The sequence below is a fragment of the Lutzomyia longipalpis genome, chromosome 2 (assembly GCF_024334085.1).
Source record: "Lutzomyia longipalpis isolate SR_M1_2022 chromosome 2, ASM2433408v1".
Lineage (NCBI taxonomy): Eukaryota > Metazoa > Arthropoda > Insecta > Diptera > Psychodidae > Lutzomyia > Lutzomyia longipalpis.
In genome coordinates this window covers 385,963-402,560 of record NC_074708.1, presented here as the reverse complement: position 1 = coordinate 402,560, position 16,598 = coordinate 385,963, and the positions used below count along the sequence as shown (strand labels likewise).

General features: G+C 34.5%; 3 protein-coding genes across 4 annotated transcripts in view; 2 read left to right on the top strand and 1 right to left on the bottom strand.

The window, feature by feature from the left end:
• LOC129788401 (N-acetylgalactosaminyltransferase 7) overlaps window positions 1-16,598 on the top strand; it is a 783,634-nt gene that overhangs the window by 658,633 nt on the left and 108,403 nt on the right. The gene's annotated exons all lie outside the window — the stretch shown is intronic.
• LOC129788407 (cytokine-like nuclear factor N-PAC) lies at window positions 115-4,092 on the bottom strand. Its single transcript, XM_055824452.1, has 9 exons — window positions 3,891-4,092; window positions 3,453-3,489; window positions 2,959-3,044; window positions 2,758-2,884; window positions 2,538-2,666; window positions 1,947-2,450; window positions 1,481-1,841; window positions 1,321-1,410; window positions 115-1,249 (listed from the first exon to the last, which is right to left on the bottom strand). The coding sequence occupies exons 1-9, from the start codon at window positions 3,929-3,931 to the stop codon at window positions 1,050-1,052; spliced, it is 1,575 nt and encodes a 524-aa protein (XP_055680427.1). The 5' UTR covers window positions 3,932-4,092; the 3' UTR covers window positions 115-1,049.
• LOC129788436 (uncharacterized) overlaps window positions 13,412-16,598 on the top strand; it is a 111,590-nt gene continuing 108,403 nt past the window's right edge. For both annotated transcript variants that reach the window (XM_055824520.1, XM_055824518.1), the window contains exon 1: window positions 13,412-13,461. The gene's annotated coding sequence lies outside the window, so the exon portion shown is untranslated. The remainder of the gene's footprint in view (window positions 13,462-16,598) is intronic.

The following is a 16,598-nucleotide window of genomic DNA, read 5'->3' as shown; positions in this document are numbered from 1 at the left end:
AAAAAAGAATTTTCAACAAACCAATTTAGAAAAATTGTTTTTTTTTTTTTCATTAGATCTCTAATAGAGGTCAACAACAACGATCTTTTGCAACTTACTGCAGTCTAAGAAAACTTTTCTTTTTTTCAAGAAAACCTCTTTATTTTCCATAAAATATTAAAACTACACAATATTTTTTTTTGTATATATTCATTGAATTTCTTACTTGCAATTTCCAAGCTTTTCTTTTTCTCTTATCTCCTACAATGTGTTCCACACTTTTTTTTTCTTTTTGTGTATTTTATTTAAAGGAAAAAAAAGATTATTAATATAATTTTCTTAAATCTTAAAATTTAATGCAGGAGGCAAAATTAGGGGGATTCCAATTAAAATTCTTTAGTTTTTCTATGCAAAATAACTAAACAAAAAAAATGCTACAATTTATCTAAATTATTTTTGAATTTCTTATTTTTTTCTTCATAAAAGAACAAAATTATTTTTTGAAAATTGAATAATTTCCCGAATTTAACATTTAAAAATTCAATGAAATAAAATTAAACAGAATTGTTCTCTTTTTTTTTACAATATTGTGTTTGATTAAGGATTATTAAAAAAAAATGATTTTCCTTCTATGTACTCAAAGTTTGTTTGTTTTTCTTTCACATAAAGTTTAGTTTTATTTATTATTATTCTATCTTTTACACAAAATGACCTGTTATTGTTTTTTTTCCTTTTTTTTTGTTTGAAAAATTTACTTATACAATTTTTTTTCTTTTAGAGGTAAATATGCTTGCACTTTACCTTTTACATTTCTTATTTGATTGTTTGTTTGAACGCAAAATATATATATTCAAATTATATTCTTAAAACATAATAATAAAGAATGAAATGTCTGTGTTCTGAAATAAAAATGTTTCTACCTTTTTTTTTTTTTACTATTAAACCAACTTATAAAGAAGAGCTCACATCTTTTGAGGATGATGATTAAGAGCGCGCGTGTACCCATCTCGTCGGGGGGATGTTAATCTTTCTTTCTTCAGTTTTGTGCGCCCCTTTTGTAACATCTAACGTTAGAATCTGGCCCTTACATACACAGCACTTGCATCGTGGTCCGAATAGCCCAGACGCTTGGCGTGCTTAAACACTTCATTTGCACTTGCGGTAATCGGAAGTGATTGTTCCAGCGTTTCCGACATCCGCAGTGCTAAATGAAGATCCTTCTGCATGTGTGTTAATGGATGGTGCGTGGGGTATTCTCCCTTAGTCATTGCTGCAAATGCACATTCCCCATTTATTAAAAATTCATCAAATTTTCTCATTGTTGTAATTTATTATTCTTACCGTGTCCTTTCTCAAGTATAAGCGGTGAAGCCATATTAGTGAGCTCCAACACTTCCAGAACATCCTTTGTCTGCAATCCAGCACGTTCAGCTAAATTGATAAAAATCATTTTTTTTTTTTAGGAAAAATCCTTCAAAAAAGATTTTTTTTAAAAACTCACCAAGAGCCATGGATTCAGACAAGCCTGCGAGTGATATACCAGCAATCATTTGCAAGACAAGATTCATTCTCGATGCATTCCCTACGTCTCCGAGGAAGAAGGAATTCTTCCCGATGGCCTCAAAGCATGTCTGACACTCCTCAAAGAGCAAACGTTCTCCAGCAGCTAAAATTATGAGGGTTCCCTCTTCAGCTTGTGCCTTAGACCCCTGAATTTGGGCCTCAAGATACCGTCCACCTTTCGAAACAATAGCATCGGCAATGTCTGTCGATGTCTCCGAATCAATTCCCGTCATCTCCACATAACCCTTCCCCTCAGACACTGAGCTCGCTTGCAAAACGCCACAATTGCCGAAAACCATCTAAAAAAAAAAAGATAAATTTTCAAGAATTTTGTCTTTTACAAAGAAATAAATAATTCTAAAATAAAAAAAAGAAAGAAGTTAGAGCGATTTTTACAAACTTACGTCTTTCGCAGCTTGAGGATCAGCCACGCATGAGAATGTTATGTCCGTAGCGTCAACCACATCGGACGGGGTGTCCCCAACTTGTGCACCCGCCTCGGCAAAGGTGCGACATTTAGTGAAGGTGCGATTCCACACGACAACCTTATGCCCGGAATTAATTAGATTCTTCACAATGCCACATCCCATGATGCCCAAGCCGAGAAAACCAAAGCGCAGCGACGATGGCGTAATGTTCTTCGATTTTAGCGTCTGAGAGACTTTACTCATGTCAATCTCAGGTGTTTCAGGTCGCGGTATAGGTGCTGGTCGATTCAGCAGCCCCGATGCGGCGACATTGCGTCTTGTTGTTGTACCATGGCTCGTGAATGATCCATCTATCTCATTGTGGCTGTCATCATTGTTCTCCAGCGAGGCCGATATGCGTTTACGCTTACGATCTGGCTGGGGTGTTGCGATGTCATTGTCAGCCTTTTTCAGGGAATTGCGAGTTGCTTTTGGCTTCTCCTGTTATTTTTTTTTGGAAAAAATAAAATTATTTTGGCATTTGAAGTGAGGTTAAAACGTCAACAAAATAATGGAAAAAAGACTCACTTTTCTCTTGGGAGTCACCTTTTTGGGTGTTACCACCGGTTTGGGGGACTCAATCTCCTCCTCTTCTCTGAGCTTATCAAATTGCTCATTGGGATCAGGCTCCGTTGGCCTGAGAGACGCTTCAAAGCTCTGCGGGAGGTAAATAAGTAAGGGAAAAAATTGTTCTTCTGTTAGACACTGTTCTCTGCGTTAATTAATAGAATTTGGCGTATAGTCTTACCGATGGGTCCTTGATGTACTTCTCAATTGCTTCAACGGCTTCCTTGAATGCCACGGTCTTGTAGGACGTGATGAACTTACTTTTGAATTGCTCATACGGCCGAATGAAGGAATTCTCAATCCAGGCACTAGAAAAGAAAATAGTTTTTTTTTTTATGTTTGAGTCTTTTACTCAACATAATTTATTCTGCTTAGGACTTACTAGTTATTGGAGCCAAAGAAGAATATACATTGGGCTGGGATATTCTTCTTGGCAATCTTCCGGAGTTCCGGTGGTGGATCCACAACCTAATTACAAAACAAACATATTTACAATTTTTTTTGTAGAGCTCTTGTTAATAAAAAAAATCTAAAGAAATTCGCCAATTTTATTGAATTTTTATTACGAAAAAAGGGGAAAATAGAAAATTTCTCGGGAGCATCAAATCTCCCGCCAAATTCCGCGTCATCCGGAAAGATAAATTAAGAGGCGTACAAATGGCGTGAGTTTTTGTGGAAAAAGGGATTGTAAATGTGTAGTAGATGGTAGTAAGAGTGGGCAGGAGATAAGAGTGTGATAAAATAAGGTCAAAATACAGGAGAAAGGGCGCAAAATATGTGGTTGCCTCATTAAATTCCACATTCAGCCATCTTAGAGGTGGCGCCAAATCGCATCAATGCTGCTTTTCCGGCTGCATTTCCATCATAAACACTTACCCGGCCAGGCCACGGTGAGAATCCCCTCATTTTAGCCCTGTAATGAAGAGAAAAGAGAGAAGGCGTCAATTCAAAGGTCATGCACATTCGGGGGGTCTCTGCAATTCCCCATTTCATTGAATCTCCCAGAAAATTCATATGCGTGGCATTTTCCACAATACCCTAAACACGCCCATGACGCTACATTTCATCTCTACAGAGCGAAATGGGGCCCTTTTTCCCTGAAAACAACTTAGCTGAAAAAATCCCCAGAAAAAGTTTTAAGGTTAGGAAGTAGACTCCCCATTCCGGGGGATATTTCCCACAACATATTGCACCGGAAAGTAAACATTGAGACTCCCACGGACACAGTGAGACCCCCGCGAAAGCATAGAAACACATAAAAGATGTTTTTAGGGGTGTTTTGGGTGATAAAATGTGAAAAAACTCAATACTAACCACACCAAGTCATTTAGAGCAAAAGTACCGGAGTCACTCATTATTCACTGCCTTTTGCACAATCCACTAATTAAACTAGAGCCCTTTTTGGTCTTTTTCAACACCCACAAGAGGTATTATTTTGTATTTTTCACAAATTAAAAATTTTAGACGCGATGCTCCTAATGGCGTCGCTAGTCGCTGTCATCAAAAAAGTGACAATGCCCACTCTTTCAATTACTTTCCACTGGAAGACTCATTGGAAGTCTTCCACATTCCAATGAAACATTCCACCTGCAGTTTAACGGAAAAACTTGTGTGAATTTTTCTTTTGCAAAAATTAATGAAAATTATTACTTTTAGACCTTCGAAATGCAAGATAAAGTGATCTTCAACCATTTCTTTATGACGAAAGATGTGCAAGCAGATGGAAAAGGTGAGAAATTGTTCAAAAAACATTAAAATTTTTTTATTACTGATTTCCTTCTTTAGGGGAGACTGGGCTTAATTTGGGTGTTTAGTTCATACAAAGATTTCGTTGCAAACCTTGCAATCTCTAAAAATCTACTATACATAGGTACATTTCCCTACAAATTAGAAATTAGAAAAAAATATATTTATGAAAATTGCATCAAAAGGAAAATAAAATACATTTTCCAGTGGAAATTGTTCAAAATTATTTTAGGAAAAATTCGAGAAATCCAGTATTTCTCGGGAATCCCGGGATATTTCGCTATTAATTTCAAATAAATCAGTTAAAAAGCTGTTTCATTTATAACGTTTATTTTTTTTCTCAGGGCATTTTTATTTTAAAAAGTTCCTTAATTCCTAAAACTCATGTTCATGGAAGATCATTCTCATAATCCTTGTAGTCTTTGCCGTACAGAGGTTGATTAAGCAGATGTTAGAATTAATAATGAAATATGTAGCAGTTACAAGAACTTATTAAGATGGCCGACACCTTTTGAAATCTCCTTTGTTATTACTACATTAAATGCATAGATCTTGGAATTGCAATGAGTTGATAAATTATAAAAAAATAATGGAAAAAAATCTCTCATTGAATTAAAAGAGTTTAAATCAATTTATGGTCATTTGAAGATTACGTACAAATTACGCACAAGTTAGCAAATAGACTTAAGGAGATCCTATTTTCCTTCTTATCATTTGTCTCCAATCAAAGGTATTAGTGCTATATTTTATTCATTTTGCACTGAATACATAAAAAAAAGAGGATGAAGAAATTCTCTTGAGGATTAACGTGTAGGGGAAGACGGGGTAATTTGGCCACTTTGGCAAAGTCATTTATGGCAATATCTCAAGTATGGTAAATGCTAGAAAATCCATTTCTCTACAGTTTATACTCTCCATAGAAATATTCAATCGTACCAAGTTTGGGGAAAATCCGATCATTGGATTTTCTTTTGTTTAAGAAAAATCATTTTTTCACTTTTTCAAGTGCTTTTGGCATTTTGAATGTACGTAATTTTCGAAAAATTTTTAACACTTAAAAATGAACTTTTAAGTCATTAAGGGTCATTGATCCCTCATAAATACGATAGTGACATCCATTTTCCGATATCACAAACAGATTTTCCTGTGGAAATGCTTTTATCCGGAAAATTGGAGTGGGGTAATTTGGCCACTTGAGTTTTTCCGGAAGAATTTTCCGACCACATTTAAGATATTAATTGTGGTTATGCCTTTTAATGTTTTCTTAATGATTGTAAGCAAAGTATGACAAAAGATTTAAGCTAGAAAAAGAAATTTAGGATAATTTGAAAAATGGCCTTTTTGAGTTCATGCTCGTTTATGGTTCAGAAAATGATAAAGTTTGAGGCTCTGTTAAATATTTTTATCTGGCAAATTACTGGAAATGAATCTTAGATAAATATCCTATCTTCCAAAAAAATAATCGAAAAAATAAAATTTTTTTATTGTCCAAAAATTTTCATGTTTAATAATTTGTGCGCCAAAGTGTCCAAATTACCCGTGCTCGGGGTAATTTGGCCACTAAGCTAAGGGTCCAGGAAAATGGAAAATTCACCCATTTCTCATAGAGATAGAGAAAAGTGTTATATGGGAAAGTTTTAGGCCGGAAAATTTCCTACAAAATAGGGCTATTTGTTTTTCTTCGTACTACCATACTTGCTTGATATATCCCAAAAACCGCCAAAGTGGCCAAATTACCCCGTCCTCCCCTATATATCCTTTTGGTCATTGAGTTAGATAAACGAACGGAATGCAAGAAATGAAATAATATAAGAAATTGACCTGAATGAGGGGGTGATTGAATCGATGACGAAAGGACAATACTTTCAAAATATTTCCTCCCCATTTTCCAGATTTCCCCAGTGTTTTGCTCGAATGTTTGCTTTGTGCTGGTTTCACAAATTTACTTTCTTCCTCTGTTTGACGAGCTCAATGAAATTTTTAGTCACACTTGAGTCACTCCAATGATTCCAATCGAACTTCTATTTAAACTTTAAACAACACTAACATAATAAAAATAAAGCGAAAGAACGGTAAGTAAAACTTACGGGCTGTGATTCTTTCTTTGTCAGTGAAATGTGAAATTGACGGAAAATTGGGGATGGGCAAATTTTGAGGAAGGCTTTCTCGCGTACCGAATCACAGCCAACGCCCACGATTAAGGCATTTCACAAAATATCTGCGCGTTGGCTGTGATTCGGTGCGTGAGAAAGCCTTCCTCAAAATTTGCCCATCCCCAATTTTCCGTCAATTTCACATTTCACTGACAAAGAAAGAATCACAGCCCGTAAGTTTTACTTACCGTTCTTTCGCTTTATACTGTTCCATCCATGCTATATTTAATTTTTATCTTTGCAGTTTATATATATTTATCTTTGCATTTTTATATGTATATATAATGTATATATCTATACATTTATATATATATTTCACTTTACTTTTATATGTGTACATATAAAACGCCCCGCTTCGCGGGGCGTTAGTCATGCAACTCAAGATATGACATGTTAACTTTAAAACGCGATATCTCCGGAACGGCTACATAGATTTTCTTCATTTTTGGCATGGTGGTAGATATTATAGCCAACTATAACATATCAAAATATGAAGCAATTCTATAAAGCGGTGCTCGAGATATTCATCGAAAACTCATCGAAAATTTTGTTTTCGATTTTAGCGCCACTTGCGGTCATTTTTTGAACTTGCAATGTTCCGAGCAGTTGTAGGGCTCATTAATATCTTTCATTTGACCCCGGGTTGATCAAAATCGGTCAAGCCGTTCTCAAGTTATGGCCGATTTTCGATGAAAAATTGTGGCGGCCATATTGGCTAAACGGCTTGACCGATTTTCGAAAATGAGGTATCGTTGGAAAGGTCTTGATGGCCCCTACAACATATCAAAATTTCAGACCTCTACCTATTACAGGGGCTGAGATATAGCGAAAACAAAATTTTGAGGTTATTCAAAATGGCGGACGAAGGGGTGGGGGGTGGGATTTGACTTCATAATCGGATGTCTTCCAGTCGATATATGAACTTTGCCGTTGACCGCAAGTCTCTATCTATTACCGTTCTCTTGTAATTTAGCGAAAGGTTCCGGCCGGCCGGCCGGACGGCCAGACGGCCGGACGGCCGGACGGACGGACCGATTTTTGGCGCATACGTTTTTTGGAATGTGGGGACCCTAATTCGTGGTCATCCCAAGTTTGAGCCCGATCTGACGACTTTGGATTTTTGAGTGTACACAGAAGCTGTGCTTCTTTGAAGAAAGAATCACAGCTAAAAAATGTTGGTAATTTCATTGTGAGATTGAAAAATTTTATTACATCCTCTTTGTATTGGTAATGGAGTTATATGAGAATAATTGAGTTATAATGGAGCTTCTGATTAATGGGGAAACTATGATGATATTTTAATTATCAACATGAGCTTTTAATTGACTACATAATTGATTAAAAATTAGACGATTTTGAACTCAATAATTTAATAAAAAATCTCTATTAATCTGTTAGTTTTTTTTTATACATACCTTGTACATAATGTCCTTTTATGCTCCGGAAGCTTGAAAAAAAAGCAAAAAAATAAAGAAGTAAAATTCATAAAAGAAAATAAAAATTGAAAAGTCGAGAATAAGTAATTTTAACAATTTACTGCAAGTACAATACCTGATCCTGCTATGCGTTGATTTTCCCACATATACACATTACTTCCTAATTGTTTCAATGCGGAAACCTTCAGCATCGTGTGTGTTTATGTAAAAGTATAGTGAAAAGGCAGCATATAATGTCTTAGAAATGTTGTACCTTATCCATGTATGTACCTAACTATGGGAGAAAAGCCCTAATTTAGCTCCCAATGTTCCAACGGACCAATTTATTAGAAAAACAAGATTGTTTGTGAGGTAAATAACATAGGAGATTAGTTTCTATTATGTATGTATATATGCTATATGTATTATACCGCAGTATACATATATACACATGAATACCCCCTTTATGTACCATACTATATATGTATGTATGCTACAATGCAAAAGGTAGCAACGTGTGATTGTTATTATCCCATGAAATAAATCCAAATACAATTTCACCTTTACCTTTTGCACACAATAGAAGGGGTCATATCGTTCACTATTTATATACGTTTTAAGTGAGAGAATACAAAAAAAAAAGAATCACACCTCTTATCCAATCTAGATATTTTATAAATTATACAATATTGTACTGATTCCAATAGAATTCCTTCCTCCTTGAAACTTTTTTTTTGCTTCCTTTGAATTTTTTTTTCAATAAATGAACATAATAATCATTAAGATTCTTTGATATTCTTTTTACACAGTTCTTTTATTTTAAATTATTCACCACGTGGGACATTTTTCAAAGATATTTTCATTGTTGGTTAAGTAAAACGTAACAAGATGGAGACGCCTGGTTTTGATCAGACATCACCACATTTATATGTTTTAATAAAAGCAGAGGTCAAACATAATTTATATAAAAAAGATCTGCTGATTTTATTGAAATCATTGATAGATGAGATAATAGCACAATGACACGATTTATGCATTCATTTTCATTTTATTGCTGAACCATTTAATTAAATTTTAATGAGAGATTTTCACTAAACCGTAGATTAATCAGATGAAATATTTTTATTTCATGTCACAATTAAAATAAAAAATGATTGGATGGACGGATAATTTTTATTCACAAACTATAATACATTACATATAGATAGATGATTTAGTTCTGATGACAATAATATCCTTGATTGCATACATAATTGAATTAACAATGATATTACGCAGACGATGATCTGGAATTACGTGTTTATTGCAATGATTTAATTAATCATAAACTAATATGTATATTGAAGGTCATTCAATATTCCAAATATGTATAATACCCAAATGACAATGCTCATACAGAATACGATATCGTTTAAATTTAAATAAATTACTCCTTGTAGCTTTTGGACTTGAGGATTAATCTAAAGATTTAATATTATAGAGCATAGAAGGATTAAAAATCTATTAGATAATCTATTTTCTAAATTTCAAGCCAAAACCTTAAGTGAATTCCTTAAACCGTTATCTTTTCTACTGATTTTCCGTTTTAATCTAAAGTGGTTGTATATCAGCGGTGGATTCAACGCTAATAAGTTGGAAACATAAAACAGAATAAAAAATATCCCCTCTGACCTTTAACTAATCTGTAGTCAAGGGGTTATAATGAAACATCTGCATATTGTGCACAAGATCTTGTAAGAGGGGGGTTTTGTTTCCTCAAAAGGTATCCATTTCTGCACATGTAACACACTGCAGTTATGCTACTATATGCTTTCTAAAGATATATAATACGTATCTATATGGGGTAACTGAATATTATTTATTCCAAAGAGTATTTGGTAATTACGTTTGTAAGGATATACATACATATACAAGCTATTAACCTACATATATTGAGAGTAAGAGAGAGAAACATGATGGCAAAATCTGTCTGAAGTAAAGAGATTATCCTTCAAGTTGGGTCGGACCATTAATCTAATCAGTCCTTCATATCTTATTCTATTCCTCTCTGTCTAGTGTTTGATGTCTGTGAAATCTCATTGGGTTGTATTATACATTTAAATAGGATAGAGGATGCTCTCCAAAAGGACTTGTATGCTAGCTATTCAATACATATAGTGGTATATAACTATGAGGTAAGACATTTTCAGTCACCAATTAGGTGTAGTATAAGGTACCTACCTACCTTGTTTATTTCAATCACATCAAATCAATTGGATGTACAATTTATTACCATACTATACCGATTTCATTTATTTATCTGATGAAAGCCCAAAACACAAAGCTCCAACATTTAGGAGGGTGATAGTGTGTCAATTGACTTACCTCATAAATTCCAAAATAATATAATTTAATTTTAACATCCATTGAAGCTTTAAATTAAGCTCCGATTAATTGAGCTTTCATTGATATACCTATATTTTATTCTGTTTTTTTTTTGTTAAAGAAAATTTAAAGAAATCAATTGGATAATTAGTGAGAAAATTAAATTATATAGCACGATGAAATAATTGAAAGTAATACGGTGTGCGAAGGGAGAGTTATAGTATCGATGGACGTACTAAATCAAGACTATTTGATTCACATGATGGAGCACAAGAAGTTGCTGGCAAAGGAATGATATGGTAGAGAGCAGAATTGGTGGTAGGTTGGGTATATATAGTATAGAGAAACATGCCTCGGGGGGATAAACTATGAACGAACGAGTAATTTATGAGCCAGAATTAATAAAAGGTCCAGTGGGATCACACATGTATATGTTGTATCTCTTTGTAGCCAATATGAAAAGCTTAATGTTAAAGGTATATAAAGCAGCATATCTTTGCAAATGAATTTTATCAAAATAACCCTCTTTTAACGGATTATTTTAGAGAGAACGCATTGAGAAATAAAGAAAGTCCGCAACATCGCATAACTTTGTTTGAAAGCCCAAAAAGTCATTTCTTACATAAAAAGCTCACCTTTTGCACTGAAATACAAAATTTCCCTTGTGGTGATGAAGAAGTGGAAGAGTTTGGACTTTTGGAGCACACAAAAAAGAAACGTGCGAGAAAAAGGGAAAAAGGATAAATTCAGCAAATAAAGAGGGGATTTAATTTGTGTAAAGGCAACTTACACCACAATTTAGTCTCTCTTAGTGATAAACGTTCTTTTGCCATAAATTAAATATTTAAAATGACATTTTGTCTGCAAATGAATTTTGAAGCCAAAAAAAAGCTCTTTGAATTTCATTTTAAAAGAGATGCCACTAAACATTTATTTTATTTGTGTGTACAACATTTTTGATGACCTCTAACCCCGTCACATCTAAAACACACGCAATCCCTCCCATCCCCCACATCCCGCCCTTTTGCTCAGGGGATGTTGCATATTTCAATTTTACTATTGTTGGAAGAATGGAACAACAACAAAAAAATATCAATCTGACGTTATATAAAATACAGTTTGAGAGACATTTTCATGTGATATGAAATATATTTTTTATCTTTGGCATCATTCATGACAATGTTTATGCTTATATGTAACACCGTACCAGAAAAATCCCAACTTCCGGAGTAGAAATACTACGACAACTACTTTTTTTTTTGAATTGTGCCCACTCCCTGACAAAATTGCCTTTTGTGACATATTTTCCAAAGTTATCGGCCTGTTTCCATCAAAAGTAATATGCCAAGGATTTTCTCGCTCTCTCTCTGTATCACATATATATTTAGTTTCCCACGCAGACACGGAGGAGAGGGCTCTCAGGACATTTTGCTCATAAATGAAAAGATTTTTTTTTTCAAACCAGCACACAGACCCACAGTATTCAAAATATTTTCCCGGATGTCACATTTCACTATCTTTACTACCCAGAGAGAGCATCTCCCTATTTTCTTCTATATGTATGTACATATTATGTTAGATATTCATATCTATCCATATGAATATATATATCCACTTGTATGTGGGTAGCAAAATAAATTGCCGAGAGGCACAATAAATGTACACCCAGTGCCATTTGGAAAAGTTTGCCGTAAAATACAAGGAATTGGAAAGACGACAGGGATCGACGGATTCGTCCTGGCATCCATTTTCAGTGTATCACGGAAACTTGGCTCTTCCATCCTTTCTCAGCTGTTCATTTTATATATATATATATATATATATATTTTGGTTATCCTTACACCGGTGTGTAAACTACAAATGACAGGTGTATTCTGGAAGCATTAGCACAAGAGATGGATATAAAGTTTCTCACATGCATTTTGGCTGTTCCATCTTTTCGTGTGCCAAACATCCCCAAAATTCAATTTTCTTCATACACAGCACAAATGCACAGGCACGGAGTCATTATGTACACACTACACTATGTATGTGTATATATGTATCTTTACCGCATCTCCACCAAAAATCCCTCGAGGGTCCTTTTTAATGTAAGACGAGAATATGTAGTACAGGTGTATGTGCTTTTATTTGAAGAGATTCTTTGCACTACCGATAAAAATAATAGCATGACAATTTTTACAAGAAGCTGTAGGTCATGAAAGAAATAACATGATGTGATCTTTTCCCCATTTCTCCTATTTCTTTTAAATTGTTGTACATTTCGGAATTTTTTGGCTGTTTCTTCAGGTAAAAATTGACAGAGGTTCCAATGTTAGTTGAAAGTTTCTGAGATTGTGATGCTTTCTCTTTAAACAATTTTAACTAAAAAAAATTGTGAACTGTTTTGAATTCTTCTTAAACTGATAATATGAACTTCCTTAGAGTTTTGTTTGAGATTCTTTGAATTTCTTTTTGAGCTTCCTTTGAACTCCTTTTGTGCTTTTTTGAGTTTTTTTTGAAATCCTTTTGAACATCTTTCGACCTTTAAATCACTTTTTTGAAGTCCTTTGTGAACTTATTTTGAACTAGTTTCGAACTTCTTTTAGACTTCTTTGAAACTCCTTTTTTAAGCTTCCTTTTTGGGATTCTTTTGAACGTCCTTCAAGTTTTTTTTGAACACATTCTGAGCATCTTTTGAGCTTTTTCTGAACTTCTTTTAAGCCTTTTATTGAATTGTTTTTAAACTTCTTTTCGTGTGTTGATTTTTTTTCAAACTCTTTAAATTCCTTTAAAGCTTTATATGAAATTCTTTCTTATCGTAAAATTCAAAATTATCAAAATATCCAATTTACCCCCACCCTTCACTTACTCTCACCTAACCTACATTAAAATGTTGAATGTTTTACTATAAATAAATGTTCTTCCGGAATGGATATGCGGAGAGAATAAAAATAAATAAACATTTCAGCTACTAAGTAGCAAAAGGTGGTGGGTAAACGTTGAAATTTATTTGTTTTAAGTCTCAAGGGAAATTATATTTTATCACTATGTACATAGGTATCTCAGGAGGAAATGCAAGAAGTTAGATTTACAATTTTTATTCACTTGAGATTCAATAAAAATTGCAATTTTACTTAAGTATTTCACATTGTTTTTTTTTTCACTTTATTTTCAGTTGCAGAAAAAAGAGGTACACATATTTGAAAAGGAGTAAACGGAAGTAATGTAAGTAACATACTTAAAAAAAAAAGATTGTCTATTTATATCCTCGAGCAGGTATTGTTGCAAAAAAAAACTTAAAAAGAATTGGGTGGCATATTGTATGTAGGAAAATTATCATGCACACGGCAATGCACAACAATATAATACCTATTGGAACATTTTACTCCTCTACTTTATTCTCAATCGAAAGAAATATTGCCCAAGATTGGTGGGTGAATTGAGGGTGTGTGAGAGAGAGAGAGGGAGGGAGTGGGAAAAGTAATGCTTGATGTAGTGTATTGTATTGTTGGCGCACCAAAAGGGACAACGATGGAGAATTTCTCATTGTATAATAATCTCTCTGAAAGGTTGCACTAAAGTTTTTGCCACATCCCCCCTGGCTACTCGTCCCAGATGCAAGCCATTTGATGGGGTCCAGAGGGTGGGCAGGGGGGAGGACGTGGTGAGGCAGCGTGGTGAAAATTTATATGTTCAACCCCGGAATGTCGATACCATATAAGAGAGGAAAATTACATTGAAAGCTGGGAGGATACACAAACTTAACAAAGATTGCGGAGACCCAGGTCTCTCTTGGCCCAGGTAACGGCTTTCACTCAATATATTGCGCTCACGGTATAAGACATACTTCCCTCGGTATCCTTCTCTTCCATACATACATATATATAATAGGTAGAATGGTGAGTAAATTCAAACTCCACATGGGAAATATTTCTTTTCTTGTTTAGTCCAGTTAAGTTGGTTCAAGGAAGTGGAAAGTATAGTGTATACGACCAGGAGAACTCCACGCCTCGGGCTCTCCTTATGGTGTGTTCATCTTGCCTTATTTACCCCCCCCCCCCCCCCAAAAGCGCATACACTGATAGATAAAGAAAAATCTATTGTACTCTCAAGCCAGAAGCACGACAGGATGTCGTGGATGTGAAAACTCTTCTATACTGAACTCATTTTTCTCTCTTACATGATAATTAAAATTTTCCAACAATTATTGTTAAATAAAGAGATAAATACCTATATAGGATTCTTGACCTACTTACAACATTCCATTTGTTAAGTAAAAGAATGTGAAGAGTATGCGACATTCTAGGTAAGAGTTGTCTTTTAGAATTATCTATATAATAAAGAAAGGCCTGTTTGTTGGTAATCGTCGTTCCGACTTTTCTATACAAATCCACACCGTTTGTCCGATCGCAATGAAATTTGGTACAGAGGCTCCTTATAACAGGCGGTTTCAGATGGCCGTATTCATTTTCCCCCCAAAGCCCCCCTTCAGGTAGCCCCCATATAGATTTCATGCAATTTTTCAAATTTTTGAATTTGGCGCCTAAAGTGTTGTATAAAATTGATTTCTTCTCTTTGCAATTTTTTTCTTTTGGGATCGATAAGTGGCCCAAATCGGCCTTTAAACCATCACAATTTATTTTCTCTCTAAAATTTGCGCGAAGCGCAACAAATCCCCGCGAAGCGGGGCGAGGTAAATTGGAGCGAAGCGACAATTTACCTCGTTTTATTTATAAACTTTAAAATTAAGCTAATGAGTTAAGTTATGCAAAACTGACACATGTTGAGAGTTTACGGAGAATTTTGCAATGAAAAAATGTGACCTTTAAAACTCGTTATCTATATAATGCCCTTTATGCAACGATTTATTATATAGGATGCATAAAGTGACTTGGCGTCTCCACTGTTCATTGAATCACTTTTGCCTACTAGGCACCTCCATGATAATTTATAGACAAAATGTTGCTGATATTTGTGACATTTCCAAGAATATTATTCAATGAAAGCTCTAAGGAATGTTGTGTTAAACTACCTACAATCTTTGACTGAATTTTAAGAGAAAATCTTCTGCAAACAAGAGAAAAATTTCAATAGTTTCAACAAAAAATCAAAATTTTCTCTAAAATATTCCCTTTCACCGTAAAGTTTATGAATTAAGTTTTGGGAAGGATATATGGCCGATATAATGTAGGAGGTTAAAAGGTCTTTACATTTACATCAAAGTTGAAAAGTAAACCATTCTTTGTGAATCAATTAAAATAATGAATTAAAATATATACTAAAACCCTTTTAGAGGGGCGGCGTAGAATTTACTTTACACTCGAATGAATGTGGGGTTTATTGCAAATACAGCTGCGGAGATTATCAGCGAGGATGGGTGTACGAGGCTATAAGTGTGTTCCCACGTTGGGGGTGTGGGGTCAGGAGAGGCCGGTGTGGTGGAGTGAAAGTGGCAAAAGTAACCTTCTGTCACGACCATTAAATTAAAGCAATTATGTGCTGGAGCTATTGTCGGGGGGCTCCACTGGGGACGAGCAAGAGGGTACTTGACAGAGTGCGATAGACAGGCGGTATCCATATATTTCGTGTTTTGTTTTTGTGGTCATTTAAAGGACATATAGTAGCTCACTCACTTGTACTGTGCAATATATATATTTAGTGGTCATAAACAATACATAATACAATATATCTTTTCAATGATGGTAGCACACATCAGTCAATCGTCAAAGGGAGGTACTATATACCTATATATGATATATGTTTAGTTCTTCTCAAATAGATATAGAGTATCGGTCTAACCCTCTACTAACTTAATGAGATGGGGTCGAAGGGGGTAATTAACTTAATGTTTCTTCGTGCTCAAATGAGAGAATATCTCTCTGTATTCTAGCACTATATGGTGCGAATTCCATAATATATATAGAGAGGTGATGCTAAACGACTATATACAATACCATACACAATATATATAACACCATCAGGACATTTTGAGGAACATACGTACCTACACTTACTATTATATGTAATTTATAAGATCACTGGGGAGTCGATAATTTGTATAATTAGAGGATTGTGAGACGGTAAAGCACTATGTGAGATAACAATGACCACACAAGCTTTGATTAAAGTCCCCCCGTATACAATAATGCAATTAAGCCCTTGATTATCAATCGCATTATACTGCATTTACCACTAAATTATTTATGTAAAATCACACGGTATTCACTTTACCCCCATATATATCGAGTTATCTCATTTGCTTTACAACACTCACCATCCATCTATACTGAAAATCACTAATTGGGATGAATTCTCCTATATGTATGTGTACAAGTTTAATCCTTTACAAGTAGTGAATTTGT